The sequence below is a fragment of the Lithobates pipiens genome, unplaced genomic scaffold (genome assembly GCF_037356315.1).
Source record: "Lithobates pipiens isolate NorthernLeopardFrog02 unplaced genomic scaffold, aLitPip1_a1.2 Scaffold_16, whole genome shotgun sequence".
NCBI classification, from domain to species: Eukaryota; Metazoa; Chordata; class Amphibia; order Anura; family Ranidae; genus Lithobates; species Lithobates pipiens.
Genome location: NW_027507748.1, coordinates 378,777,760 through 378,805,418, shown reverse-complemented (window position 1 = coordinate 378,805,418; position 27,659 = coordinate 378,777,760). Strand labels below are relative to the sequence as shown.

The window sequence follows — 27,659 nt, the reverse complement described above, 5'->3', positions numbered from 1 at the left end:
TGCTAGAGCTTTTTTAGGGGGAGGGTGTACAGTGCTTTGAAAAAGTATTCATACCCCTTGAGATTTTTCACATTTTGTTGCGTTACAACCAAAAACGTAAATTTATTTTATTTGGATTTTATGTGACAGACACAAAAAAAGTGGCACATAATTGTGAAGTGGAAGAAAAATGATAAATGGTTTAACATTTTTTACAAATATGTGAAAATTATAATGTGCATTTGTATTCAGCCCCCCAATACTTTGTAGAACCATCTTTTGCTGCATCTACAGCTGCAAGTCTTTTTGGGGAGCCCTCTACCAGCTTTGCACATATAGACAGAAATTTGGTACCCATTCTTTGCAAAATAGCTCAAGCTCTATAAGATTGGATGGAGAGCATCTGTGAATAGAAATGTTCAAGTCTCGTCACAGATTCCTAATTGGATTTAAGTCTGGACTGTATGTTTAGGGTCGTTGTCCTGCTGGACAACCTCCACCCCAGTCTCAAGTCCTTTGCAGACTAACAAGCTTTCTTCTAAGATTGCCCTGTATTTGGCTCCATCCATCTTTCCATCAGCTCTGACCAACTTTCCTGTCCCTGCTGAAGAAAAATATCCCCACAACATGATGCTGCTGCCACCACCATGATTCACGGTGGGGACCGTGTGTTCAGGGCAATGTGCACATACAGCATTTTGGTTTAATGCCAAAAAGTTTAATTTTGGTCTCATTTGACCAGAGCACCTTCTTTCACGTTTTCAGCATCTCCCACATGTCTTCTCGCAAACCGCAAATGGGATTTCTTATGGCTCTCTCAACAGTGGCTTTCTTCTTGCCCCTCTTCCATAAAGGTCAGATTTGTGGGGTACACTACGAATAGTTGTCCTGTGGATCTCTGCAGCTCCTCCAGAGTTACCATGAGCTTCTTGGCTGCTTCTCCGATTAATGCTCTCCTTGCCTGGTCTATCAGTTTAGGAGAACGGTCATGTCTTGGTAGGTTTGCAGTTGTGCCATACTCGTCCCATTTTCGGATGATGGATTGACCAGTGCTCCGTGAGATGTTCAAAGCTTGGGAATTATTATTATTATTTATTTATTTTTATAACCTAAGCCTGCTTTAAACTGCTCCACAACTTTATCCCTGACCTGTATTCCTTGGGCTTCATAATGCTGTTTGTTCACTAAAGGTTCTCTAGCAACCCTCTGAGGGCTTCACAGAACAGCTGTATTTATACTGAGATAATTTACACACAGCTGCACTCTAGGGTGACTTCTGAAGGCAATTTGTTCCATTGGATTTTAGTCAGGGGTATCAGAGTAAAAGGTGGCTGAATACAAATGCACGCCACACATATATAGTTGTAAAAAATTTTGAAAACCATTTATCATTTTCCTTCCACTTCACAAGTGCATGCAATTTTGTGTTGGTCTATAAATACATGTTTTTGGCTGTAACATGGCAAAATGTGAAAAATCTCAAGGGGTATGAATACTTTTCAAGGCACTGCATGTGATCGGCCAATCAGTACTGTTCAGACAGAGGGTCAGGGGTCAATGCCCGGCCAGAAACTGGTTGTAGTCATAAGACTGCTATTTACTGCTGACGAGAAAAATATTTACTAAAACTACTGTATTTCCATGTTCTGTGTACTGTGGGAGACCAGATATAGTGAATGCAGACTCCTGGGTTTAGTAACACTTTAAAGTGAACGGTTTTCCACCTCATCAAGGCAAACTAACACTTTTTTTTCATAACAGCCACAATAATCATCCTGTAGCTACCTTCCCTGTGCTCTAATAAATGTGTGTATTTCTGCGAGAAACACACAGCACACTCACATCTTCAATAATGCTGAACTAGCTACCCAAGCATCTGATCACCAGGCCTGAGAGCTGTATTTTAAAGGAGTGAGGTTTATATAGCCATGTGTACATTATTTTGCAGAAACAGACTTACACAGGGTTTTCTGGGGGCTCTGGTAGTGGAAAGCGCTTGAGGGATGTTGGGGAAAGGAAATACAGAGTTGCCTATTGTTATGAAGCGAGCCTATTACTTTGCCTAGGCACATTGCTATTTAAAAGCATAGGGTGTTTTTAGCATACTGCAAGTCTGTCCTTTGTATTTCCTTAACCAGTAAAAATTAAAGTATTGTATAATACAGAAGGAGCTCAATTAACATAATTGACAAAATCCCAGGTGCAGTTAAATAGAGGGTGTATCCTAGTAAGCGTTCTTCACGTTTTAAAGAGCCAAGAACCCTGAAGCCAATTAGAAAGTGATCAATCTTCAAAGAATTATAGTTTGGTTTGTTTTTATTATGCATGTATAATAGTAGCTGTAGGACCCCTTTCACACTGGAGGTGTTTTTCGGGCACTTTAGCGCTAAAAATAGCACCTGTAAAGGGCACGAAAGTTGCCTTATCTGCAGTCCCAGTGTGAGAGTCCGAGTGCTTTAAGACGAGGGCGCTGCACTGGTAGGACCTTAAAAAAAAAAAATCTTGCAAGCAGAATCTTCTAAATCAATGGGCAGCGCCGCCGAAGCACCTGCAAAGCTCTTTGGCAGTGGCACATTTAACCCTTTATTCGGCTGATTGCGGGGGTCTAAAAGCACCCTGCTAGTGGGCGAAAAGCAACTCTAAAATGACAGTAAAGTGCTGCTAAAACTAGCAGCGCTTTACTACTAACGCAGCCACACTGTCAGTGGGAAAGGGCTCCAAGTGATATTAAAATTTCACATTTTACTTTTTTTCTTTTGAGAAAAAAAGTCCACACTTACATTGTAGGAATCTTTTATTTTTTTATTTATTTTTTTTAATTATTTTTTTTTTTTTTAGAAATTGCCATTTTTTTTTTCTTCTGTGGCCGGTAACATGCCACTGGCACCCCATGCCCGTTTGCTGGTGTCGCCTTAGCAAGCCAACATAATAGGAGACACTTGTGCAAGTCAGATATTCTCCTCCCAACTCCCAGTAATTACACCAAATGCAGCAAGAGCCTATGGCTTCCCTCAGTGGTGTTTTAGGGCCGAAAGTAAATGACAACTAATGGATTATGAAAACAGTTAACTATTTTCATAATCGATTAGTTGGTCAGCCAATCAGTTGGCCTGCATACAGAAGGCTCCAGAAGTGGGGAATGGGACCTGTCAAAAACAGGTACCCCGTGCCACCCTGAAAGGTGCCAAATGTGGCACCGGAGGTGGGGAGCATGTGAACAAGAGTTCCACTTTTGGGTTGGAATGCCACCATAAAGCTTGCATTCTGGAAAACAAACCCTAGTATTTTGAAGTGGTAGCAAACAACTCTTACCTACAGGTAATCTTATAACACCTGTAGGTATGAGGAATATCTCCTAAATGTGCACCGTCTAGGAGATATTCACCATTTCTGCAGCTGGTGATGTCACTGCCACATGCGCACAGCACCCAGAAGGGAGGTCATGTTGTCCATGCGGAGCGCTGTGCTGCAGCTCCTATGCTTATGCGCAGTAGCAACATCATCTTGGCTCAGAAATTCAAATAGCTGCAGCATGCAAACTCGGAAGACCAGGCGACGATGAAAGCCCTGTCAGCCGTGACAGCACTCAGCTACAGAGCTTCATTTTAAGGTATATCTCTCATAATTTGCTAGTGCATTATGATATTACCTTAAAAAGAAATTTTTTATTTATTTCTTTTTTCCAAAATTTACTACTGCTTTAGACACCATTCACATTTGGAGTTTTGGAATTTTGTGCAGAACCCGTGATTCTGCCTGCGATCCAAATTGCACTGCATCGAGAGCTCAAAATGTCAAATGTGAGCCTTAAAATGGTTCTAAGTTCAAAGGTTTACTTTAATGCAATCTCAGCATTAAGGAAAAAAAAATTCCACTAGCTGCCCCCCCCCCCCCCCAAATTACTTACCCGAGTCCTATATCGATCCAGTACTGTGCCCGACTGTAGTAGTACTCATCCTACAGGAGGATCAGGCAGCAGTGGGTGCCACTGTAAATCCAATCCTGGGAGGAGAGAGCGGGGAGTGGGGTTAAGTCACACCATGTGCTTCGATAGATGCATACAACACAGCTCGAAGTGAACCCGCATGTTTGCCCCCATAGCAAGCAATTTGCTGTGGGGCCACACAGAGGAGAAGCAGTGGACAGTACTAGTGGGGGGGGGGGGGGGGGCATAAAAGAGGCCACTCTGTACAATATCTTTGCACAGAGCAGGCAAGTATGATTTTTTTTTTTTACATTTTAATATAAAGAAATAATGTTTGACTTTAATCCTACAAAATAAGAGTTGTCCTTGAAGCAGTAACAGATCTGAGTGAGCAGTAAATATTCATAATCTGCAAGAGACAGATGGCACAACAAATTAAGATAATCTTGGGTAATCCAACAGGAGTTGAACTGGATGTGATATGATAACCACTCACTCACTGCCAGAAAAAAGAAATAAAAAAAGACGACTTCCAAGAGTAAACATGCAGCAATAAGGGTGATTAAAAGTTGTATGAAAAAGAAATTATTTTCCCTTATTAGCAAAACAATCGCTCCCTCTTTACTAGATACCCAGCTGCTGCCTTTGTTACAATGATACTTGAATTCCATCAATAGGTGCCATTACATTGGCATGGTCAGAATTATCTCTCAAGAGAAAATAAAAAAAAAGACAGAATATCCAATGTAAAGGAAAATAAGGCCCATCTAAAACAAGGGTATGTATCCCTAGCAATTTGCCCATTGTTTACTAGTGAGGAGGGAACGCACTGTGCTAGGATGCTGGTAATTGTTATCAGAAAATCTTGTGCAGTGTCCCAACTTTGCAGTGGACCCTCTCTGCTTTTAAACTTCATTCGCAGCCAGTCTTGCAATTTGCAGCTGGATCTGATAAATGCTTGTTTTACTAGTGGATGATGTAATAGAGAGGATAGCAGCCAACCAATCTTTTCTCTCATGTCATCAGGTAAAATGTACAGCCCTGGTCAAAGGGGGAGATGCTTCCAACCACACAGTTCAGCATAGATGGAGGAATCTGTTCCACTTTTTCCATCTGACCATAGAAAATCTACAGATAATCTATAGGTGTATGGCCAGTCTAAGACTGGAAGCTTTAAAAAAAAAAAAAATAAATAAAAAAAAAAAAAAAAAAAAAAAAAAGGAGGGTGGTGCATGAACTCATTGTTCTTCCTCTGTTAACCATGGTTACCTGCAAAGAAACATGTGCAGTCATCATTGCTTTGCACAAAAAGGGATTCACAGGCAAGGATATGGCTGCTACTAAGATTGCATCTAAATCAACCATTTATCGGATCATCAAGAACTTCAAAGAGAGAGGTTCAATTGTTGTGAAGAAGGCTTCAGGGGCCAAAGAAAGTCCAAATGCAAAGGAACGTCTCCTACAGTTGATTCAGCTGCGGGAACAGGGGAACCACCACTGCAGAGCTTGCTCAGGAGCAGTAGCAGGCAAGTGTGAGTACATCTGCACACTGTGAGGCAAAGACTTTTGGAGGATGGTCTGGTGTCAAGAAGGGCAGCAAAGAAGCCTTCTCTCCAGGTAAAACATCAGGGACAGACTGATATTCTGCAAAAGGTACAGGAATTGGACTGCTGAGGACTGGGGTAAAGTCATTTTCTCTGATGAATCTCTTTTCCGATAGTTTGAGGCATCCAGGAAAAATCCTTGACAGGAGAAGAAAAGGTGAGAGCTACCATCAGTCCATGTCATGCCAACAGCAGAGCATCCTGAGACCATTCAAGTGTGGAGTGTCTTCTTAGTCAAGGGAATAGGCTCACTCACAATTTTGCCTCTCCAAGAACAGTTTGAGGAACAATATGCCTTCTCCAGCATGATGGAGCACCTTTCCATAAGGCAAAAGTGATAAGTGGTTTGGGGAACAAAACATCAACATTTTTGGTCCACGGTCAGGAAACTCCCCAGATCTTAATCCCTTTGAGAACTTGTGGTCAATCCTCAAGAGGCAGGTGAACAAAAAAACAAACAAACCCACAAATGCTGACAAACTCCTAGCTAGCATCGATTGCCATAAGTAAAGATGTGGCCCAGAAGTTGACGCATGCCAAGGGTGAACTGCAGAGGTCTTGAAAAAGAAGGGTCAACACTGCAAATATTCACCCTTTGCATAAAATGAATGCAATTGTCACTAAAAGCCTTTGACACTTATGAAATGCTTGTAATTATACTTCGATATACCAAAGTAACATCTGGAAAAAACTAAAAACACTGAAACAGCAGGCTCACACAAATGATTTTCACATTCTCAAAAACTTCTTGGCGATGGCTGTATGACGACGAGTGAAACAGTGAACAGTGAAAGGGATGGCACATTGGGTATGAGCAAGAAAAGCAGCTTGGGTAGACCAACTGTCACAACTGGAACCGGCAGGTTGGTGGGACCTTGGATTAAAGCTAAATATCTGTATTACATTATCCCTTAGTTAACCAAACATTATACCCTGCATCAGCAGGGGCTGGCTTAATATTTTCATTTACTGTTAATAGTCAGACCAGCTATACATTGTGCAAATTTCTTTCCTGCAACCACGGGTTGCAGGAAAGAAATTTGCACAATTCCCCCCATCAACACAGTTAGTGCTGACAGGGGAATCCCTCCTACTGAGCAATTGTCTACTCTACTCAGGCAGGGGAAGCCGTCTCAGTCCAGAGAAGACAGCGATTATTGTTGGCGGCTGTTGGAGATCATCATAAGGGAATAAGGCAGGCTGGTTGTACCCAAGTTGATTGATCAATCAACTTGATACATTCAGCCTGCCTATTAACAGTTTGAATCTCGGTTGGTTGCTGCTGAACCGGCCAAGATTCCAACTGTGCACGGCCGGTCTTAGACTTGAACCCATTCCTAACAGGCATACGAACATAAGCAGCCTCACAATGATGGGTCCTCTTCCATGGGGCCACATATGCGACTATCTGTCCTTGTGGCGGGAGCTCGCTGCACAGCGCACTCCCAGCATGCAGAATGAGCCATCACTGACAGGTTCAGATCTCATATTTAAAATTTCTACAGCTGCTCCTAGGGACGTCTGGCAGTTTTTTCTCCTACCTCTAAACTTCTCTGCATGTAAGCCCACGTGCCCATGCCCACAGACTTTTTGCAGTATTTAGTGGCAGGAAAAAAAAAAAAACACTGTCACTCCATTCAGGAGCAGCAGAGTTTGAGCAGAAAAAACATTTGATGCGTGTTAACACGTCTAAATGTACATGCACACTAGGCACATTTAGCGCTTGCGCATTATTTCATTGGCCAGAACTATTTATTCGGGCTATTAAAATGAATTTACTCCCAAATGCTCGACACAGGTAAATGTTACAAGTGTCAGGGAGAAGGCTGCAAGGAGAGATTAGAAAAACGTACTGCGTGCATGAGGCCTTGAGTACCTACATTCTGGATAAAGGAGCAACAGAGACACCTTTGACCAGTAGCAATGTCAGTCTAGAGAAGAGGGAAGAGTGTTAGATGTATTAGTAGATTAAGACACTAACAAATTGAAGCCAACCTCTAGCTGACACGTTTTAAGCAGTTAAAATAAAGTTTTGTTTCTTTGGGGATAAAAGGTTTTATGTAAATAAAAGCGTATTATTGTATGCACCCCTGTCAGTGGTAAATGGTTTGTCTCACCCTGTAACTGCTACATTTGTGGGAGAGCTTGTTCTGACTTGTTCAGACTAACTGGATAGATTGGTAAGTTGCAATATGATAAAATGTTTGTTTTGGGGTTTAATAATTGCTTTAAAAAGAGTCCAGGAGCACTATTAGGTCCCTTTCACACTGGAATTATGTCTAAAGAACAAAACATGAAAAACCAAATCCCTTTTATGTCCGTTTTTTCATATGTTGTCTTACAGTTCACATTTGTATTCCATATGTTGAAGAAAATAGTCAGAGGTAAACAAAAAAAAAAAGAAGATATATGATTCTTCCAAGAAAAAGGATATAAACTGAACAGACTTATGGCCGGTGTTCTGGCATATAGTGTCCTGCCTCCGGATACTGTCCACCCCGTACTGCACATGCGCAGTACGGAGCAGAAGAAGCTTTGGAAAAATCTCAAAAGATGAACGGCGCCTGCACCGTGAGTCGAGGTGGTAGCCCCACCATCCAAACGGACATAGGGCTGCCGATATTAGAGGGCCGCTTGGCCTCGCTGCTCTCGGCTCTTTTATTATTACAACTCTATGTCCCCTTGGATAGTGGGGCTAGAACCTGGACTCACGTTGCAGGCGGCGTTCATCTTCGGCTATTTTCGTAATCCGTGTGTGCCGTGTACTGCACATATGCAGTACACAGCGGACACTATCCGATGGGGGACACTATATGATAGGACACTGGCTCACAACAGAACGTTGTGAAAAAGTTGCGGTCGCTATTAATTTCTTGTGCTGTGCTCAAAATACACTGCCTTTTCGATCTGCTGTGGATGCCAATTCATTGTTATTGGCATTCCAAATGCAAACTCAGTGTGCGTTTGTGGGCACCAGACCACATGGTACTGCAGTAATACACAATCTGGTGCAGCACATTTTTCAAAAGCAGTGCAACCACTACTTTCTGTGCATTCCGGTGTGCATTGCAAAAGGAGTATGCAGGAATCACACAGGATCACAGATCACATTCCTGTGCAATTTTGGTGGGAACTGGCCCTCTAAAGGCGTGTTTAAACATGCTTGAAAATGTGGCATTGGACACTCTTTAAAAGCATGCCGAATGCCACTCAAAGCTCTCGGCATTAAATAAAATGGTAAGCTTACATTCCTGTTTAAATGCGATTGTTTTGCTTCAAAATGTATACCCCACGTCGCTTTCTTGGTGCTTCAAAGCCTCCATAGATGTCCATGACTAAGCTTGCTTAGAGCATCTGCAGCTTTTGAGGGACTTTTTTTAGCTTTAGCTTTGCTTTGAACGTATTGCAGGTACGAGATATCCCAGGATGCAATGGGAAACCAAAAAAAAAAAAACGTCATCTGCAATCACTTCTGGTTCATGTGTATATATTCTGGAAGGGGCTGATGCAGGTGTCACATCTGGTGTGCAGCAGCAGGTATTTGAGCGGGGTCCGGACTGGTCTAGCAGATGTGGAATGCTATAGCAGAAGTTGAGCAGGGATCGGAGAGAGAGAGGACCGAGCGGCAGAGGATCAGCAGTGTTGGGGGACCAGAGCAGGAGAAAATAGCAATGTCACATGTGGTGTGAAGCGTAGGAAAAATATAGGGAAAGCTGAGTGGGGACCAGCGAGAGAGGAGGATCAGAAAGCCAGAAAATAAGCAGAGCTGGGGGCTACTACTGGATGGGGCATCAGCAGAGCTGGGGGTTACTACTGAGCGGGGCATCAGCAGAGCTGGGGGTTACTACTGAGTGGGGCATCAGCTGTATAGGGGTACTAATGAGCTAGGGTTCTAACACACACATGGCAATTGCTAAGCATCATTAAAGCTTCAAATAAGCATAAAAAAGCATGTTAAAGAAGTAGGTGCTTTAACGTGTGGTAAAGTTGAAGCAAGAGTAAATGAGTCCTAAGGAACAGCAGCTGTTTACATCAGTTTAAAGCGGGATTCCACCCTAAAGTGGAACCTCCGCTGATCGGAACCCCCCCCCCCCCCCCCTCCGGTGTCACAATTGACACCTTTCAGGGGGGTGGAGATACCTGTCAAAGACAGGTATTTTCACCCACTTCCAGGCATAGACTCCCACGGGAGTCTACACCATTTCCTGCCCTGCCGCGCTGTCTGCTGGGACACACACGGGTCCCAGTGACAGTGCGGAGATCTCCTATTGCGCGGCACAGCTCGCGCTTGCGCAGTAGGGAACCGGGAAGTGAAGCCGATTCGCTTTACTTCCCGATTCCCTCACCTCGAATGGCGGCGGCAGCAGCCGAGGCCCGAGCGGTCGATCGGCCTCTGCATCGCTGGAACCCGGGACAGGTGAGTGTCCATTTATTAAAAGTCAGCAGCTGTAGTATTTATAGCTGCTGGCTTTTAATATTTTGTGTACGCGGGGACTGTTCGCCCAACTTTGTTCGTCAAACAGTTTGAGCGGACAGTCCGCTCAAAATTAGCATGGACGGACATGGCCACACACGACGAACGAACAGTCCGCTGAAACTTGCGCGATGACGTGAACGGCACGTACGATGGGACTAGAAATACGACGTCCTATACACTGCAATGCAACCTTCGACGTGTAAATCCTTTCTGAGCATGCGCGGAACTTAGTTTGACGAACAAGCCTACACACGGGCGGACTGTCCACTCAAACCAAGTTTCAGCGGACAGTTTTACGGAATTTCCGAAAAACTTTGTTCGTCAGACTGTCCGCTGAAACTGTCCGCTGAAGCCCACACACGAGCGGACTGTCCGCCGAAACACTGTTCAGCGGACAAACTTGAGCGAACAGTCCCCGCGTGTGTACGCGGCCTAAGGCTTAATGTACACAGGACGTTTTTACAACCTCTCCTGAACGATTTAACTTGACAGATAGTAACCCACATTTAAAACGTTCGTTTTGCTGTGTTTACATTATGCGTTTAGCCACATATGCGTTTAGAAGCATTTGAAAAAAAAATAAAAACATTTTTTTTCAAAATAACCAAAAACGAAAAACGTCTGTAAACAAAACACGGCTAAACGCAAGTTACTGCGTTTAAAAACGTTTGGCGCTTGAAATTACTCTAAACTCGGCATCTGAACTTTCCAAGAAAGGCCTCCAAGATTAACCTCCCTAGCGGTAATCCCGAGTCTGGCTCGGGTTGGGAATTTACTAGCAGGAGCGGTAGCCAGACTCGGGATCGCATCGCTGGATGCAGGGGAGGACACAGTGAGACTTACTTACCTCGTCCTCTGGATCCAGCGATGTCCCTCGCGCTGTGTGATCGAGTTGTCCTCCGCTCAATTCACAGTCCTGAATGCCGCCGAGCTCCGTTCCCTGCGACGTTACGGCGCATGGGAGCAGAGAACGGCGGCAAATTCAAAAAAGTTAAAAGACACAAAACACACACAGCACTGTAATCTTACAGATTACAGTACTGTATTAAAAAATGACACACCCCCTTTGTCCCTAGTGGTCTGTGCAGTGCCCTGCATGCACTTTTATATTATAAATACGTTTTTTCTGCCTGGAATTTGGAGATTGTCCATAGCAACCAGAAAGTGTCCCTTTTTCAGTGTTTTAGGATTTGATTACATTATTGAATAATTTTTATTATTATTTATTTATATTATAAACGTTATCATACCCGGGATGTCTGCTAGACTCTGGTTTGAACAGATTTAAGAGAGTTATTCCTAAGAATTTCAGGACTACAAAATAAAACGCCAAATTTCCATGCAAAATAATTGTACCGCTTTCAGCACCTAATTCCAGACTGAATCATACCGCCAGGAAGGTTAACTGCCTAGAAACTAATGTAAAACGACCCTGTGTACATGTACTGACAAGATAACAGAGGAGAGTTCAAGGGCAGTTGAAAAAAATGCCACATTGCTCCTAAACATCTGTTTACCAGCAGCAGTGTACATGAGGCCATGCAGTATATGCTTTGAAAAGCAAAAATGCGTCCAGAACCGGCGTTTACAGGCATTTCAAGCACTAAACGCATCTAAACACAGTAACTCGCGCTTAGCCACGTTTCGGTTACAGGCGTTTTTACAGTTTTGACTATTTGGGAAAAAACTTTTTTTTTTAAACTCTAACGCAAATGCGGCATGCAAACACAGCAAAACGGACGTTTTAAATGTTGGTTACTATCTGTCAAGTTAAATTGTTCAGGAAAGGTTGTAAAAACGTCCCGTGTACATGAAGCCTAAGGGGTTTTGCAGAGATGGGCAACTTCCAGGACTTTTTGCTTCTACATTAGTCTTAGATATAATTGGATGTAAATGGACTTCTGTCAGTTCAAATTCCCCTGCATATAGACGACCAGACATTCTGAAAACCAACCCGTGGATTTTTTTCCTACAGATGTTGGCTCAAACTTGTCTTGCATACACACGGTCACACAAATGTCAGAAATTCCAAACGGCAAGAACGTGGTGACAAACAACACTTATGACGAGCCGCAAAAAATTAAAGTTTTATAGCCAGTGCAGCTCTTCTGCTCCATTCCAAACATGCGTGGAATTGTGTGTGTCGGAATTGTGTACACACAATCAGGATTTAAAATAAGTTTTGTTGTCGGAAAATTTGAGAACCAGCTCCCAAACATTTGTTGGTGGAAAATTTCGATAGCAAATGTCCGATGGAGCATACACACGGTCAGAATTTCCGACAAGCTCACATCCAACATTTGTTGTCAGAAATTCCGATCGCGTGAACGCGGCAATACACTCACAGGCTACTTTATAAAGGTACACCTGTTCATTTGCAAGGTAACACAAATTGCTAATCAGCCAATCACATGGCAGCAACTCAGTGCATTTAGGCATCTAGACGTGAAGACAACTTGCTGAAGTTCAAACAGAGCATCAGAATGGGGAAGAAAGGGGATCCAAGTAACTTTGAACATTGAATTGCTGTTGGTGCCAGATGGGCTGGACTAAATATTTCAAAAACTGCTGATCTACTGGGATTTTCACATACAACCATCTCTAGGGTTTACAGAGAATGGTTAAAAAAATAAAAATAAAAAAAAAGAGAGAAAATATCCAGTGAGCGGCAGTTGTGTGGAGGAAAATGCCTTGTTCATGTCAGAGGAGAATGGTCAGACTGTTTTTAGAGATGATAGAAAGGCAACAGTAACTCAAATAACCACTCCTTACAACCAAGGTATGCAGAACACCATCTCTGCATGCATATCACCATCTCTGCATGCATATCACATTGAACTTTGAAGCAGATGGGCTACAGCAGCAGAAGACCACACCGGGAGCCACTCCTGTCAGCTAGGAACAGGAAGCTGAGACTACAATTCACACAGGCTCACCAAAATTGGAAATCGTTGCCTGCTCTGATGAGTCTCCATTTCAGCTGTAACATTCAGTTGGTAGGGTCAGAATTTGCCATAAACAACATGAATGCATGGATCCATCCTGCCTTGCATCAACGGTTCAAGCTGGCGATGGTGTAATGGTGTGGGGGATATTTTCTAGGCACACTTTGGGCCCCTTACTACCAATTGAGCATAGTTTCAAGTGGAGTTAGATGTTTTTGTGCTTTTCAAATGTCAGCAGCTACCAAAAAATAAAATTAAAAAAAAGCTGTAGCTGCTGACTTAAACACACACTCACCTGTCCCACGATCCAGCGATGCGGCTGCCCTTAACCCACGGCTCTCTGTTTCATCTCTCTCCTGTGTCGGCATTGCTAGTGTGGGCACCTGGCGGTGACAGCTTGCAGCTTCACAGTCGGGTGCGCACTGCCTCCCCATTGGCCAGGCCAATCTCCTGGGACTTGTGACGTGTCTCAGAAGATTGCAGAGAGGGAGATGAGAACTTCCGCTTGGATCGCCTAGGCAGCCTGTGCGGAAGTGGGTGCAGGTACTTGTCAAAACTAGGTCCACATTTACTATGACAGGTCGCTGGGGGGGGCACCGTCACATCACATTCAGCTACCCATCACATTTTGCTACCTGCTGGAATGCGCATGCGCGACGCCATATGCATTCCACCACTGTTGTAAGACAACTTTGCCACAGGGTCACTCGCCACACTTCAGGCACGGCCTCGCTTGGCATAATTATAATCTAACTCTAAGTCCACTCGGATGCTGGGGCTCAGGGGTGCGGCCAGAAAATTCTGTGCAAGCGCAGATCGCCAGTGTTGGAAGGCATATGGCGGCGTACAGCAGGTAGACAAATGTGATGGGTCGCCATATGTGACGAAAACACCGCGGCTATTTCCAGCTTTGCACAGCCAGCAATTACCTGCAGTGACCGCTGCTGGATGCACTTTGGGCGCCACCTGTCATAGTGAACTGGGCCCATGAAACGCACCAGGATTCTAAGATTCAACTGCTACCCTAAATCACAGTGTGACTTATACTTTCTCAAAATGATCTGTCAGCTAAGTTTTGTCTAAATTAGGTTTACCAATTAATGTAAAAAAACAAAACGCATAAGCCCTGTGCAGACAATGTAGTGGAAGTGATGGGAGGTGGTGTAGAGCAAAGATCGCCCTGGCTGTATGTAGCAGTAGATGTCCCCCATGATTAGAGATCATAGCAGGCAGGGTTATGGCAGGGAGTCCCGGAAGAACCAATCAGAACTCGGTGTGGTGAAGGACTGGTAAAGTCGGGAAGGAATAGTAGTCAGTGATTAGCCAAGTTTCGCCGCGTCCCCTCCTGACTAGTAAACACGTTGCGGAGTACACAGTGACTTTGGCGGCCATACGGCCAATGTGACAGGTGGTGTGTGAGCTCCCCTCCCTCGTGTACCCCCCGAGGGCACCGCACATATACAGCCAAGCAGTGTGCCCGGCTTCCTCTTATTACCTGCCCACAGCCGTCCAACTTCCCGGACTCCTGCGGATCCACAGCAGCCGCCGTTTCCACTTGAGACGACATAATATGACGCAGTGCTAGAAGTGCCGCGGTCTCAGCACCAGCGAAATCCCCTGCGCAGCGCTCAACCCTACAACCCCGCACGCCGCCGACCAATCAGGCGAAGGGCAACATTGCACAACGCTGCAGCCCATGGCCACGTGACAGGCAGCGGCGTATGGAAAGAGTGCATCTGCGGCCATCTTTGAGAAGGGAAACACGCGATGTTCATATTCGTAGGATATTTCTATACGTGTAAACAGATTATTAAACAGCCCTCGAGGTCCTTTTACGCATACTAAACACGGCGAAGGTAATTACCTCAAAGTACGTAGAAACATGTAATGACTACAAAGTCGTGAGGGGGTAATTTCAGAAGAAAACTATTCTCACACAAAACTTAAAACGGAGGCTGGAGACACGATTCTACACAAGATTTTCTAAGGTGAGCCTAAATAACTTCGACCGTTCCTAAAGAGGACCATTTCCTATTTGTCTTCTGGAAAATGGCCGCTAGGCAGAATGACAGTAGGAGTTACTGAAGACGGAAGGCGAGCGAGAGCGCGACATGAGATGAGGAAGTGAGGTAGGACGCACGGTGACGTATTCACGGCGACGTCATCACGTTTCACACAGAGCTGCTGAATAACGTGTACGAGAGGAGGAGAAGAAAAGCTTTTCTGACAAGATGAACGCGCCGCCGGCTTTTGAATCGTTCCTGTTGTTTGAGGGTGAAAAGAAGTGAGTGTGATGGCAATGACTGGAGAGACTTCACACTCAGGGAAACCACAGCTTACTGTATTCTCTATTATAATACACAGCCTCTCCAAGGCATTCATTCACCAAACACAGCAGCTCTGGCATCGGGTCTTATCTATACAGTTTTCAATCGGGGGGAATCTCCAAACTACTCCAGCTGTTGCGGAACTACACGTCCTATGAAGCATTGTAAAACTCTAACAAGCACAGACGCGACTAGGCATCATGGGAATTGTAGTTCCTGAACAACTAGTTTGGAGACCCCCTGTATGTATTCTTGTCCTGGTACTTTTATCTCTGCACACAGCATGGGGCTGGTTGGCAGGGTAGAAGACCTGATTTGTCTCTGCTGAAATCTAGTCCCGTACACACGGTCCGAATGTCGCAAAAGCATTTTACAGCTCAGTAGAAAAGAGCTGACTTCTGTCAAGGGATCATGACTGAAAAAGGTCTGCCAACTGCTCCTGATCAGCAATCTTAGCCAATGGCTGTGAGCGCTGACCAGAGTGTTCTGACGGGTAAGCCATCCCCTTGTCAGAACACAATAGAACAGCAGGGGAGATCACTGTACTAACATCGAATTGTTAGTACAGTGACTCCTCCCAAGCTCTTAGTCTTTTTTTTAGTGCAACCCACTGGGTTGAACCAAGGAAAAAAAAAAGTGTGTATTAGGCTTAACACGGGGCTTGACTCTCCTCCTGCCTGTGCTCTTTCTCACTCTGCTCACTTCTCCTAACAGCATGGCCCTTGTTGGCACATGAGTACCCTAGCCACGAGGGATCCACCAATACCATGCATTTGAGCGAGTATCGGTACTCACCCGGTTACTTCTGATACTTTGTGGTGCTGAGGACTGAACAGACTGGTGACATTGGCTGGGTAGCTCGCGGCCCCTTGCGTGGAGGTGGTATGTGCCGGTGGAACGCTTTGGCTTGCGAGTTCCGTGGTTGGCTCTGGTGGGGTGGACGGCGACTTCTGGCTAGGGGGCTCCTGGGGTTTCTCAGATCATTTGGCTCTCCCTCGTTGGTTGCCTACACAGCATTGTCTCCATAGTGGAGCACTTCCACCCACTTTCCCCCAGCCAGCGGTGACAAGCTGTGATTTCCAGGTGCGCCAGCCGCTTCCGGCTCCGTCCATCGACTTGGCATCCATTGGGCTTGTCTCTGGGGGCTGCAGGGCTGGGGGCGTCTGTTCACTTTGCCAGGCTTGGTGGGGCGCGGTGCCATCTCTCTGCAATGGGCTTGTGGTCTGTTTGCAACACACACACTTCTTTGCAGTGCGATTTGCGCCAACTTTTTTTGTTTTGGCACAAATTGCACTGCAAAGTATTGGTACTCACTGATAAAAAATAAAATTAACTGTGTTGGTGCAACCCTACTAGCCACTACTGATTGGCTTCTTGTGCTGCCTCTGCCTACCCCAGTCTGAGTTCTGCTCTACAGGGAATGGAACAGCTTGATACCAAATTCAGACACTTACAATCCTTTTATTTAACTACTTCAGCTCCCAGAGATTTCACCCCTTAATGACCAGGCCATTTTTATTTTTTTTGCTGTGTTACTTTAAAGGAGAAGTCCAGCCTGAGCTTTTTAATCTGGGCTTCTCCTATGGGTCACAGGAGTGCAATTCGTTTTGCACTCCTGTGACTTGTTTTCAGCGGAGATCGGTCTGAAGTTCTGCTTTCCACTGATGTCACTGTAATCAGTTGAGTCAGCGCGTCATCCCATGTCTGGATCCGCCAGGTGCCTTAATTGATTGCAGTCTCAGCAAGCCACTGAGACAGCCGCTCCACGCCCCTGCACAGCTCAGCGCTCCAGTGAGCGTGGAGGATCAGAGAGGAGGTGCCAAGCTGGCCTGACCGTAAACTGAATAGGTCCTTATGCCCAACATGGTGTCCAGGAGATGGGTGCTTATTATTTTAAAGAAGAAAAAAAAAAACTTTTATAAAGTCTCATAACCACAAAAAAAAAGTATAACAGGCTCTTAAAACTGTAACTGTTAATGCACATAAAGAATCATGGACAGTACTCAACTGTTTTGCTGGAAGTGCAATTAATTCAGCTACAATTGCCTTACATGGGTTCTAGACGTGACTGTTATGACTGAATCCTGTTTTTTTTTTGTTTGTTTTGTGTTTTGTTTTTTGACAGAGATTTGCCACATCCTAATAGCACAGATGCTTGTTTGCCCTTTTATGTCTCCTGCACATTGCTGTTGTCAAGTGTGGCAGTCCAGCATATTTATGGCCCATTAGTTGTGTATGGGTGGGTGAAGGGGGCAGCAGCCAACAGTAAGCTCCTACAGGACCTAGAACTGTCAACCATTAGGCTTGGTGTGTTTGAATAGACCATATATATGTCTTTTTTTTTTTCTTCTCTTCATAGAATAACAATCACCAAGGACACAAAGGTACCCAATGCCTGCCTGTTCACTATAAACAAGGAAGATCATACCATTGGAAATATCATTAAATCGTAAGTCAATATATGTAGTAAGACCTGTTTCTCAAGATACTCTCACAGAAGCCCTGAATCACATTGGTATGTAGCTCTGCTCAGTGCAGTGAATACAAAGGCTTATCTTGATGTGTACCTAAAGCCTAAAACTATTTTCAGTCGTGGGTAATGTGTAGAAATGTTGTAACCCCTGTCAGGTTTTTATTGTCTTTGATACTGCTGGAGTGGTACACCCTACTTTTATCCTAGAGAGCTGGTGTTCACTAGAACAGACTCGGCATATAAAAAAAAAAAAATGTATAGTTGCCCTCGGGACAGGAGTACATTAACCACATGCCGACCAGCCACCGCAGTTGTACTGCAGTGGAATGGCATAGCTGGGTGAAGCGACGATGTGAAACGTCGCTTCGCCCTGTGGCCACTAGGGCGCTGCACGCGTACCCCCCACCCCCACTTGCTCCCTGAGCTGAAGCTGGTAGAATTATCCAGGGAAAAAAAATGCCCATTTTGTTGTGTAGTTACACATGTTTATAAGTGTATGCACATAAATGTATTATATTCGCCACTGGAATAAATGTATGCCTATACGCACCTGTATAAATTATGCCAGTAACCTGCTCTCTAAATGCACATTTGGGCCAATTTTTAATTAAAAATTCAAATGAAAAGCAGCGCTAAAAACTTAAAAGTGCAATGTACAAAGAACAAGTAATCCATAAATCATCCAAGTGATATAATCGCATACAAACTAGAGTAGATATCTCCAGTGAAACTAAGCAAAGTGCCTATCTAGGAACTATGCTGATAAATAAAATAAACCAAATATGCGCGTACATGGTAAAAAATTTCAGAAACATACAAAATTTATGTGATAATGTGAACAAAGTTCATTAGATAATAGGACCAGCAAATGTGTCCATAAAATACAAAAAAGGTGCAAATAAAGTTGATTGACAAGATTCACCCCCAGACACCACCATTTAGCATGTCTCTTACCAGATGGCTTGGACCAAAAATGATAATGGTCATTCAAACATGTGATAAACCAGCATCCGAGGCAGGCAGTGGCCACTCTGTATCATCTTCCTGATCAGACTGACTTATGAAGTGAAAATCTGGCAGCTCTGAACATGTAAACATAGAGAATTTTGGGTGGATAATTTTTTATTTTTATAGAGTAGAACTACAGGCAAAATGCATTTATTTTATTTATTTTTTATTTTTTCATTTAGGATAGAGTAATGGAAGGTTTTAACCCCTGTCAGATAATTTTTATTTTTTTTTGCTATGTGTCCCCTTGTGGAGATTTCTCTTCACTTCCTGTACTATAAGCCAAACAGGAAATGAGAAGAAATCCCTGCACATTAACCACTTGCTTACTGGGCACTTAAACCCCCCTCAGTCCCAGACCAATTTTCAGCTTTCAGCGCTGATGCACTTTGAGTGACAATTGCGCGGTCATACAACACTGTACCCAAATGAAATTTTTATCATTTTTTTCCCACAAATAGAGCTTTCTTTTGGTGGTATTTAGTTACAGCTCGGAGTTTTATTTTTTGCTAAACAAACAAAAAAAGATGCAAAAAAAAAAAAAAATAATGTTTTAATAGTTTGTTATAAAATTTTGCAAACGGGTCATTTTTCTCCTTCATTGAAGTGCGCTGATTAGGCGGCACTGATAGGCTGCATTGGTGGGCACTGATGGGCTGCATTGGTGGGCACTGATGGGCTGCATTGGTGGGCACTGATGGGCTGCATTGGTGGGCACTGATGGGCTGCATTGGTGGGCACTGATGGGCTGCATTGGTGGGCACTGATGGGCTGCATTGGTGGGCACTGATGGGCTGCATTGGTGGGCACTGATAGGCATAGTTAAGGCGGCACTAATAGGCACAGATAAGGCGGCACCGATGGGCACAGATAAGGCGGCACTGATGGGCAAAGATGGGCACAGATAAGATGGCACGGATGGGTGGCACGGATAAGTGGCACGGATGGGTGGCACGGATGGGCACTGATAGGTACCACAGATAGATGGGACTGATGGGCACTGATAGGTGGCACTGATAGGTGGCTCTGATAGGTGGCACTGCTGGGCACTGATGGGCGGCACTGCTGGGCACTGATGGGCGGCACTGGGGTACAGCACCTTTGAGGCAGATTTTGGGTGGCACTGTGGGTGGCACTGTGGGCACTGCTGGGTGGCACTGTGGGCACTATGGGCACTGCTGGGTGGCACTGACAGGGGGGCACTTACTTTATTTCAGGATGGCACTGCGGGTGGCAGGTGGGCACTGGCAGGGGGCAGGTGTCCGCTTGAATTGTTGGCCGTGATCGGGACTGATGTCCCGAACACGGCCGCCGGCGATCAGCTTTTTTTTTTTCTCCTCGCGCTGTTAGCGCGAGGAGGAATACTAGCCGATTACCGGCTCCGTTTTATCACATGATCAGCTGTCATTGGCTGACAGCTGATCACGTGATAAGGGGTCGGGATCGACCCCTTACACGGATCGGTGATCAGGCGAGTCTCACGGACTCGCCGATCACAGAGCGCGCCGCGCGCGCCCCTCAGGGGGCGCGCAGGCCGCTCGTAACCGGGACGACGTCAATAGACGTAGTCCCGGCAATCTAGGTCCGCGCTAATGCCGTCATTCGGCAATAGCGCGGATCCCAAGTGGTTAAGAGAATTCTTTGGGGACCCCCAGATCACCAGAACTAGTGTTTCCCCTATTACTTTTCTGGGGACAACCCAAAAGTTGGCATTTTCTTTTACTTTCACTTTTAATGATAAACAGGACAAAAAGAGAGGGTGAATCTTCCTAACTGGGGCACAGACAGACACAAACGGACAGGTATTCAAATCCATCTCCACTCTATCCAAAACTAAAAAAAAAAAAGTGTTGCCTTCCACAGGTGTCAAACTGCAGCCCCTCCAGCTGTTGCAAAACTGACAGTTACAAGCATGACTCCCAAGGGCAGAGGCACGATGGGACTCGCCATATGCATGGAAACAGGGGAGACTTATGCCACGTACACGCGATCAGACTATCTGGCGGACAAACCGCTGGACTGTCCGAACGAGCGGACCTGCCCACGCACGGGACTTTTTCAGCAGACTAGGTCTGCCGTATAGTCCGCCGGACTATCCGCCGTAGTTTTGAAATGAACGGACTTGCCCACACACACACGGAAGAATGGACTTTTCCCGCCCAGAGAACAGTGCGCTCATTTTTGAGCGCGGCTCCAGGTAGCCGGGACCAGTGAAGGAAGCGTCGCTGGCCCAGCCACCTGGTATGGACTTAGAGGGGAATCCCTACGCCGCAAAAAACGGCGTGGGGGTCCCCCCCAAGTCCATATCAGACCCTTATCCGAGCACGCTACCCGGCCGGCCAGGAAAGGGGGTGGGGACGAGCGAGCCCCCCCCGCCCGAGCCGTACCAGGCCACCCCACCCCAAAGCACCTTGTCCCCATGTTGATGAGGACAAGGGCCTCTTCCCGACAACCCTGGCCGTTGGTTTCGGGGTCTGCGGGCAGGGGGCTTATCGGAATTCGGGGGCCCCCAGATACCAGCCCCCCACCCTATGTTAAAGAGTATGAGGTACAATGTACCCCTACCCATTCACCTGTGAAAAAAAATGTAAAAAAAAACAACACAACACACAAGGGTTAAAATAGTTTATTGCACAGCTCCGGGGGTCTTCTTCTGTCTTCGGGGGTCTTCTCGCCTGACTCCTCCACTATCTTCTGCTAGCTCTTTTACTAGCGGAGGAGCCCGGTTTTCTTCTTCGCTGCCCTCTTCTTCCGACTTCGGGAGTCTTGTCCCCCTCTTCGGTTCTTCTTGCCGGGCCACCGTGCCTTCTTCTAGCTCTTTTAGAAGCGGTGGCCTGGTCTTCTGTCGCCGCTGTCTTCTGGCTTTCTGTTCTTCTCTTCTCTCCTTGAGTTGTTGTCTCGTCGCTGTCTCCGGTCACAATGACAGGCACGCGGCGTGCGGCGACTTATATAGGGACATCGCCGGATGATGTCCCTGCCCATTATGATGTTACAGTCCCAGCATCGTCTAGCAGTTCTACACAAGGTTCTAGTGAGATATTGCATTACTTGGTTGCATTTGGGCTATAAAACTTATTAAGAATAAGTTAACCTTTTGTGAACACGTTACACCCATATTTAGGGTGTAACATGCTCTACATCCCCCTGTGGGGCTGACGGCTTGAAGTTATCAAAGTACTACCAGGGTCGTGATGAGTGATCTAAGTAGCTCATTGATCTTTGTGACATTCGGAATCGGAAACTGATTGCCCATATTGGAGGTACGGGGCAGATCGCTACACAGAGGAGCCTGACACTGCACCCACAATCTGCTACTCATGATTGCAATGCTTTACTGGCTCCAAAAAATATAAAGACAACATAATCATAATTGCACATTTTTTACCTGCAAAAATTGTGCATTTATTTTTTTCTTCTTTAAAAGGTTAACTTATCTCTTAAAGGGGAACCTAATGTATGCTTTGTTTCTCCATTAGCACAGTGAAAAGGTTTCCTGTATAGCAATTCAATTGTTCACAAATAAATTTTACCAGTGTTTTTAAATTTTTATTTTTATTTTTTGTTTGTTTTCTAAACCAAGTTCCCTCTACATAAATCTTTATGGTGTTGATATTTACTAAACTATACATTTATTTATTTTCTCACAGACAGCTGTTAAAAGATCCCCAGGTACTATTTGCAGGGTACAAGGTACCTCATCCCCTGGAACATAAAATTGTTATTCGAGTTCAAACCACACCTGAATACAGCCCTCAAGAGGCTTTTACCAATGCTATCACAGACTTGATAAGTGAACTGTCTCTTTTGGAGGAAAGATTTAGGGTAAGTGCATCATTTGCTGTGCTTTTGAATGTTTTTTGTATTTGAAAAGATACCCTTTTACCAAGCCATTACTGTCACTCGACCCCTTGTTTGTTAGATATGACCCCCGTTGCATTTTTCTTTCCACACCTCACGTCAGCATATTCCACTGCACCACAGAGAGATGAAGGAAATTTAATTTTGTGACATAAAATTTTAAAAAAATAAATAAAAGGTAAACAGTGTCTAGTGTAACACTGCAAGGCACTGCCCCTACCAGTGCAGCACAGTGAACACCAGATGCATGCTAAAACAACCCAGTTTAACATGTAGGCTGGAGTGAACATCCCCTTACTGCAGATCCTTTTTCGTTACCTGTCCTGACAGTGACAGATAAAAGGACTCCCTTGTCACTACACAAAGAACATGACTATAATCCCAAAGGTTGATGGGATATGTAGTTATACAGTGCCACATAGGACACTTTTCCCTGTGCTTGGCTGTAGCAAACATTTTGGATGGTACTAGTGACATCATCCTTATTTTACAATTTTTGTTTTGTTTGTTTACATCCAATTAGCTATTTTACAATTAAAGCAAAACAAAAAAAGTGTATGGACTGAGCTTGGGACCAGGGAGCATTGTAACGTAGATTTTGGAGCTCTGCTTTAAAGACTAAATGTGTGAATACACTGATCAGCCATAACTTTGACCACTGAGAAGTTAAGTGATTGATTATCTTGTTACAGTGGCATCCGAAAGTCAGTAGGGTACATTAGGCAGCAAGTAAACATGTGGTCTCTGACGATGTGTTTTTAAAGCATGAAAAATGGGCATGCTAGTTTGTTGTGTATGGGACTGCAGACCTGTCAGGGTGCCCATATTGACCTATATCCATAGCCAAAAGCATCTACAATGGGCACATGAGCCCCAGAGCTGGACCAGAGGCACAATGAAAGAAGCCTAGTATGAATGCCATTTTCTTTTTACATCATATAGGTAGACAGGTGCATGTGCATCATTTACCTGGGGGATGGAGGCAATGTTCTGCTGTTTAGAAACCTTGGGTTCTGCCATTCATGTGGATGTTGTTGTGCCATTAACCATCTATCCAAACATTCTTCCTGACCAAGTACACCCCTTCATGGATTTGGTATTCCCTGATGGCAGTGGCCTCTTCCACAGGACAGCTTGCCCTGCCACGCTGCAAAAATGGTTCGACTGGTTTAAGGAACACAACAATGAGTTGTTGACTTGGCCTCCAAATGGAAAACAAAACTGATCCACAGAGACTCCAACTTGCAACTTACAGGACTGGATTCACACCTATGCGTTTTTAGTGCTTTTTGCATTTTACAGATTTGTACTACAGCCCATTTAACATGGTTTCCTATAGTACACATTCTGTAGTGCAAATATGCAAAAAGCACTAAAAATGCAAAGATGTGAATCCAGCTTTAAAGGATCTTCAACTGATGGCTCTGTGCCAGATATCACAGTATACCTTCAGAGGCCTAGTGTTGTCCATGCCTCAATGGATCAGGGCTGTTTTGGAGACAAAAGGGGACCTACGCAATATTAGGTAGGTGGTCATAAAGTTATGGCTGATCGGTGTAGGTCCTTCCTGATACAGATAATCTAATGTAAAACATATGAATATGTGTCAATTATTTCCCTGATCAAGTAGTTTTTATTGGGATAATTTATGCATTTGATTTTATTTAAACTTCTTTTCCAGGTTGCCATTAAAGACAAACAAGAAGGAATTGAATGAGCGTAAACACTGAACCCTGCATTGGCTTCAAGTCCTCTGCTGTGATTTAAACATATCCCTTTTCTGCAGGGAATATATCTGAGTGACATATTTGTTTAATTTTTTTTTTTTTTTTTTTACAAATAAAATACTGTTTGCTTATTTGCAACATCATTTTTTTGTTTAAATATTTGGGAAGTATGCCCTTTAGTCCTAAAGCTGGACTGCACGTTATGGTAGATGCCTTTATTTGAACTTTTGGAGTCTGTGAGAAATACTTGTCTTGTGGAAATAAATCTGGCTCAAAATGGCTGTAAGAGGCAGACCTTTCAACCAAGTTGTCTTTGTTTTTTTTTTCTTTTGTGTGTGTTGGAAATTGGATGTCAGTGGGCTGCCTTAATGTAATACACTTTTTAATATGGCACAATGTACAGAGGGTGAATTGTAACAAGGGAACACACAATAGTGGTAAAAGCCAGTGGTGACCATCCAAAACTGACTTGCCACTTCAGGGTTGACTTAACAATAAAGCATTTTGCTTTTGGCTAGTGGCATATGATTATACAATGTGGACTCGATTAGATGAACTTTCTGAAATGAATGCACCTGACCCTTGCCACACTTCAGTACATAAATCCATGAGCTGTGTTGCAGTGCAAAAAAAATGCATGTTGAGAATCTATAGGAAATTAATATGTCCATGCAACATGTCTCAAGGTGCACAGTGTGAATGAGCCCTCAAACATCCAGTTATTAGCGTATTCACTTACACACCAGTCGTTTCTCTTGTTGGAAGGATTATTTGCCTACAGTAAACTATGAAACCTTCACAAAGACAGTGGGTTTAAATGTTTTTACTGTTCCCATATGGCAATCATCAACATTTCAGCACTCTTAATTGGACATTAAAACCCTGTACAAATATAATAAAGCCTCAATTTATTTTTATTTATTTTTCTCTGTTCTACCTCCTATGAGTCATATTACTGTCTCATGTTGCGAAATGATTCCTAAGTCTAGATATGAGGTTTAACTTGCCCCTTACCACCTACTGTAGCTGATCCAACAGCAGCTAGAAGGGAGATGGCTATTTGAAAATGACCGCTTATCTTGGCTCTGAGACTTTCTACAGACAAATAATGGCATGTCTCCAAATCCTTTCTGATGTGTTTTGGCACACACGTGTGTGTTATTATAAAATAATTATATATATATTTTACACAATCTCAATGCAAAGGTGTAAATGGGCAATAAAGCTAATTTGTGGGCAAGAAAAATAATTAGTATCTTTTGCCAAAAAAGCCTTCATCCCATGCTCCTTGTATTTTTTTCTTGTCCGATGCACACTGCATGCCCAGAATAGAGCCAGGTGCCAGGGATAATGCAGCGCCTGTATGCATGCATAGGAGTTGTATTGTCAGTGGCCATACAATGGTCAAAGAGGACTGTTGCAGGACTTGGGAGAGGGTAGTTGATGGGGTGGTGGATGGAGACTGAACCTGTCACAGTTGGAGGGAGACATCAGGACAGATCATACCGATATGTTGTAGTAATGTGCATTTTACCACACCAGGCATGCATGTTGCAAGTATCAGTTCACAAGAGTACTTCTCATTTTAAATGGCAGCACACTTGCACTGCTGGGGCCCATAGTATGCAACGGCATGCTTTGTGTTCCTGAAAAAGGGTAAGGTGATGATTTTTTATTTTTTTTGGTCATTAGGTGCATTGGTTGCCAGTTCAAATGGGATAAGCTGCTTAGTGCATGCTTATGATGTGTGTGCATCATGGCACCACAAATGTGATGCTGGCAAGAGACCTATGTGTGCCATAAGATACAAGAAAGGGCAATGCTCGCTCCTCCTCACTTCCACCTCTATAAGGTTACATTCATATGACCAAATAGCACAGGTAGCTTTCGTTCAGAGGCAGCAAAACGCCACCTCTGGCTGAAGCTACACTCTGTGCTATGACTGCATAAAAAACAGGCTGAGCCCCCCCCCATATCTCCTAAACCTGCTGCTCAAATTCGGGCATGCTCCAAAACTTCCAAAGAACCTCAGAGAGTCATCTTCTCTAAACTCATTCAAATCAAATCTAGAACATTTTTTCTTTAGACAAACTTTCACTTAATTGTCCCTTTGTCCTTTGTTTTATACTGTGTATTTCTTGTGCTTTCTTTGTAAAGAAGGTACCGTTAAAGGCGCTATATAAAATAAGATTTTTTTATTATTATTATTATACAGGATGTATATAGAGCCAATAGTTTGTGCAGCACTTTACAACATGAGGGCAGACAGTACAGTTACAATATAATAACTATGGGTGTCTACTTTGCAAAAAAAAAAAGGGTAATTTTAGGGAAGTCTTAGGAAGGTCTTAGCATTTTAAGTTAATTTATTTTAACACAACGTAAGTAAATCTAAAAAAAAAAAAAAAGTTTTTTACACTTTGAATTGTTAGAGAGCGAGATGGGCTTTTAGTGGAATCCAGAGCTCATAGAGAGAGATTTTCCCTCATTTCCTCTTCTCTGGCAACATTCACCCAGACAGGAAGTGAGGGGAACTCTCACACAGAAATAAAAATGCTTTAGTGCAGGGATATGCAATTAGCGGACCTCTAGCTGTTGCAAAACTACAAGTCCCATCATGCCTCTGCCTCTGGGTGTCATGCCTGTGACTGTCAGAGTCTTGCTATGCCTCATGGGACTTGTAGTTCTGCAACAGCTGGAGGTCTGCTAATTGCATATCCCTGCTTTAATGGAATATAGAAGGCTAGAACCATTGTTAGCAAAACGGGAATTCTCTCTAAAGCCCCATACACACTATTCGATTTTCTGCAGATTTTTGTCTTCAGATTTACCAAAACCATGTAGTGCAAGGGCCTGCCTGATTGTATACAAATTCAAACTCCTAAGGTTTGACCTCATATTATATGGTTTTGGTAAATCTGAAGCCAAAAATCTGTAGAAAATCGAATAGTGTGTATGGGGCTTAAAGTGATTGTAAACACTCTGTTATTTAAAAAATAAAATAAAAAAAACATACCATACTTACCTCCACTGTGCAGCTCGTTCTGCACAGTGTAGCCCCCGACCATCATCTTCTGGGGTCCCCTGGTGTGCTCTTGCGGTTCCTCCTCACATCAGATCTCCTCCTAGGAGAAGCGCTCTCCTGGGGGGTTACCTTGAGGGCGCGGTCCCGCATCCAGCATTTGCATCCATAGACACCAGTACTCGGCCCTGCCGCCCGGTGCCTGCATCATTGGATTTGATTGGCAGCAGCGGGAGCCAATGGCTGCGCTGCTATCAATCTATCCAATCAAGAGCCGGGACCCCGTGGAGAGAGGGAGATCGTGTCTCCGCTGA

The 27,659-nt window shown here is 44.2% G+C and overlaps 2 protein-coding genes across 2 annotated transcripts in view; one reads left to right on the top strand and one right to left on the bottom strand.

Moving 5' to 3' along the window:
- Positions 1-14,606, bottom strand: part of TXLNG (taxilin gamma) — an 89,573-nt gene extending 74,967 nt beyond the window's left edge. Inside the window, exon 1 of the mRNA XM_077482198.1 lies at positions 14,426-14,606. Coding sequence (XP_077338324.1) covers positions 14,426-14,497 — 72 coding nt within the window. The 5' untranslated portion in view covers positions 14,498-14,606. The remainder of the gene's footprint in view (positions 1-14,425) is intronic.
- A 444-nt stretch (positions 14,607-15,050) lies between these two features.
- On the top strand, positions 15,051-24,629 carry LOC143983001 (DNA-directed RNA polymerase II subunit RPB11-a). The gene is made up of 4 exons (XM_077482200.1): positions 15,051-15,214; positions 17,617-17,706; positions 22,386-22,560; positions 24,278-24,629. The coding sequence occupies exons 1-4, from the start codon at positions 15,162-15,164 to the stop codon at positions 24,311-24,313; spliced, it is 354 nt and encodes a 117-aa protein (XP_077338326.1). The 5' UTR covers positions 15,051-15,161; the 3' UTR covers positions 24,314-24,629.
- The last annotated feature ends 3,030 nt before the right edge of the window (positions 24,630-27,659 follow it).

Bases quoted from the DNA above. Each gene is read 5' to 3' on its own strand.
- LOC143983001 (XM_077482200.1), top strand. From the start codon at position 15,162: ATGAACGCGCCGCCGGCTTTTGAATCGTTCCTGTTGTTTGAGGGTGAA. The intron at 17,707-22,385 runs GTAAGTCAATAT...ATTTTCTCACAG, and splicing joins ATTGGAAATATCATTAAATC to ACAGCTGTTAAAAGATCCCC. The intron at 22,561-24,277 runs GTAAGTGCATCA...CTTCTTTTCCAG, and splicing joins TTTTGGAGGAAAGATTTAGG to GTTGCCATTAAAGACAAACA.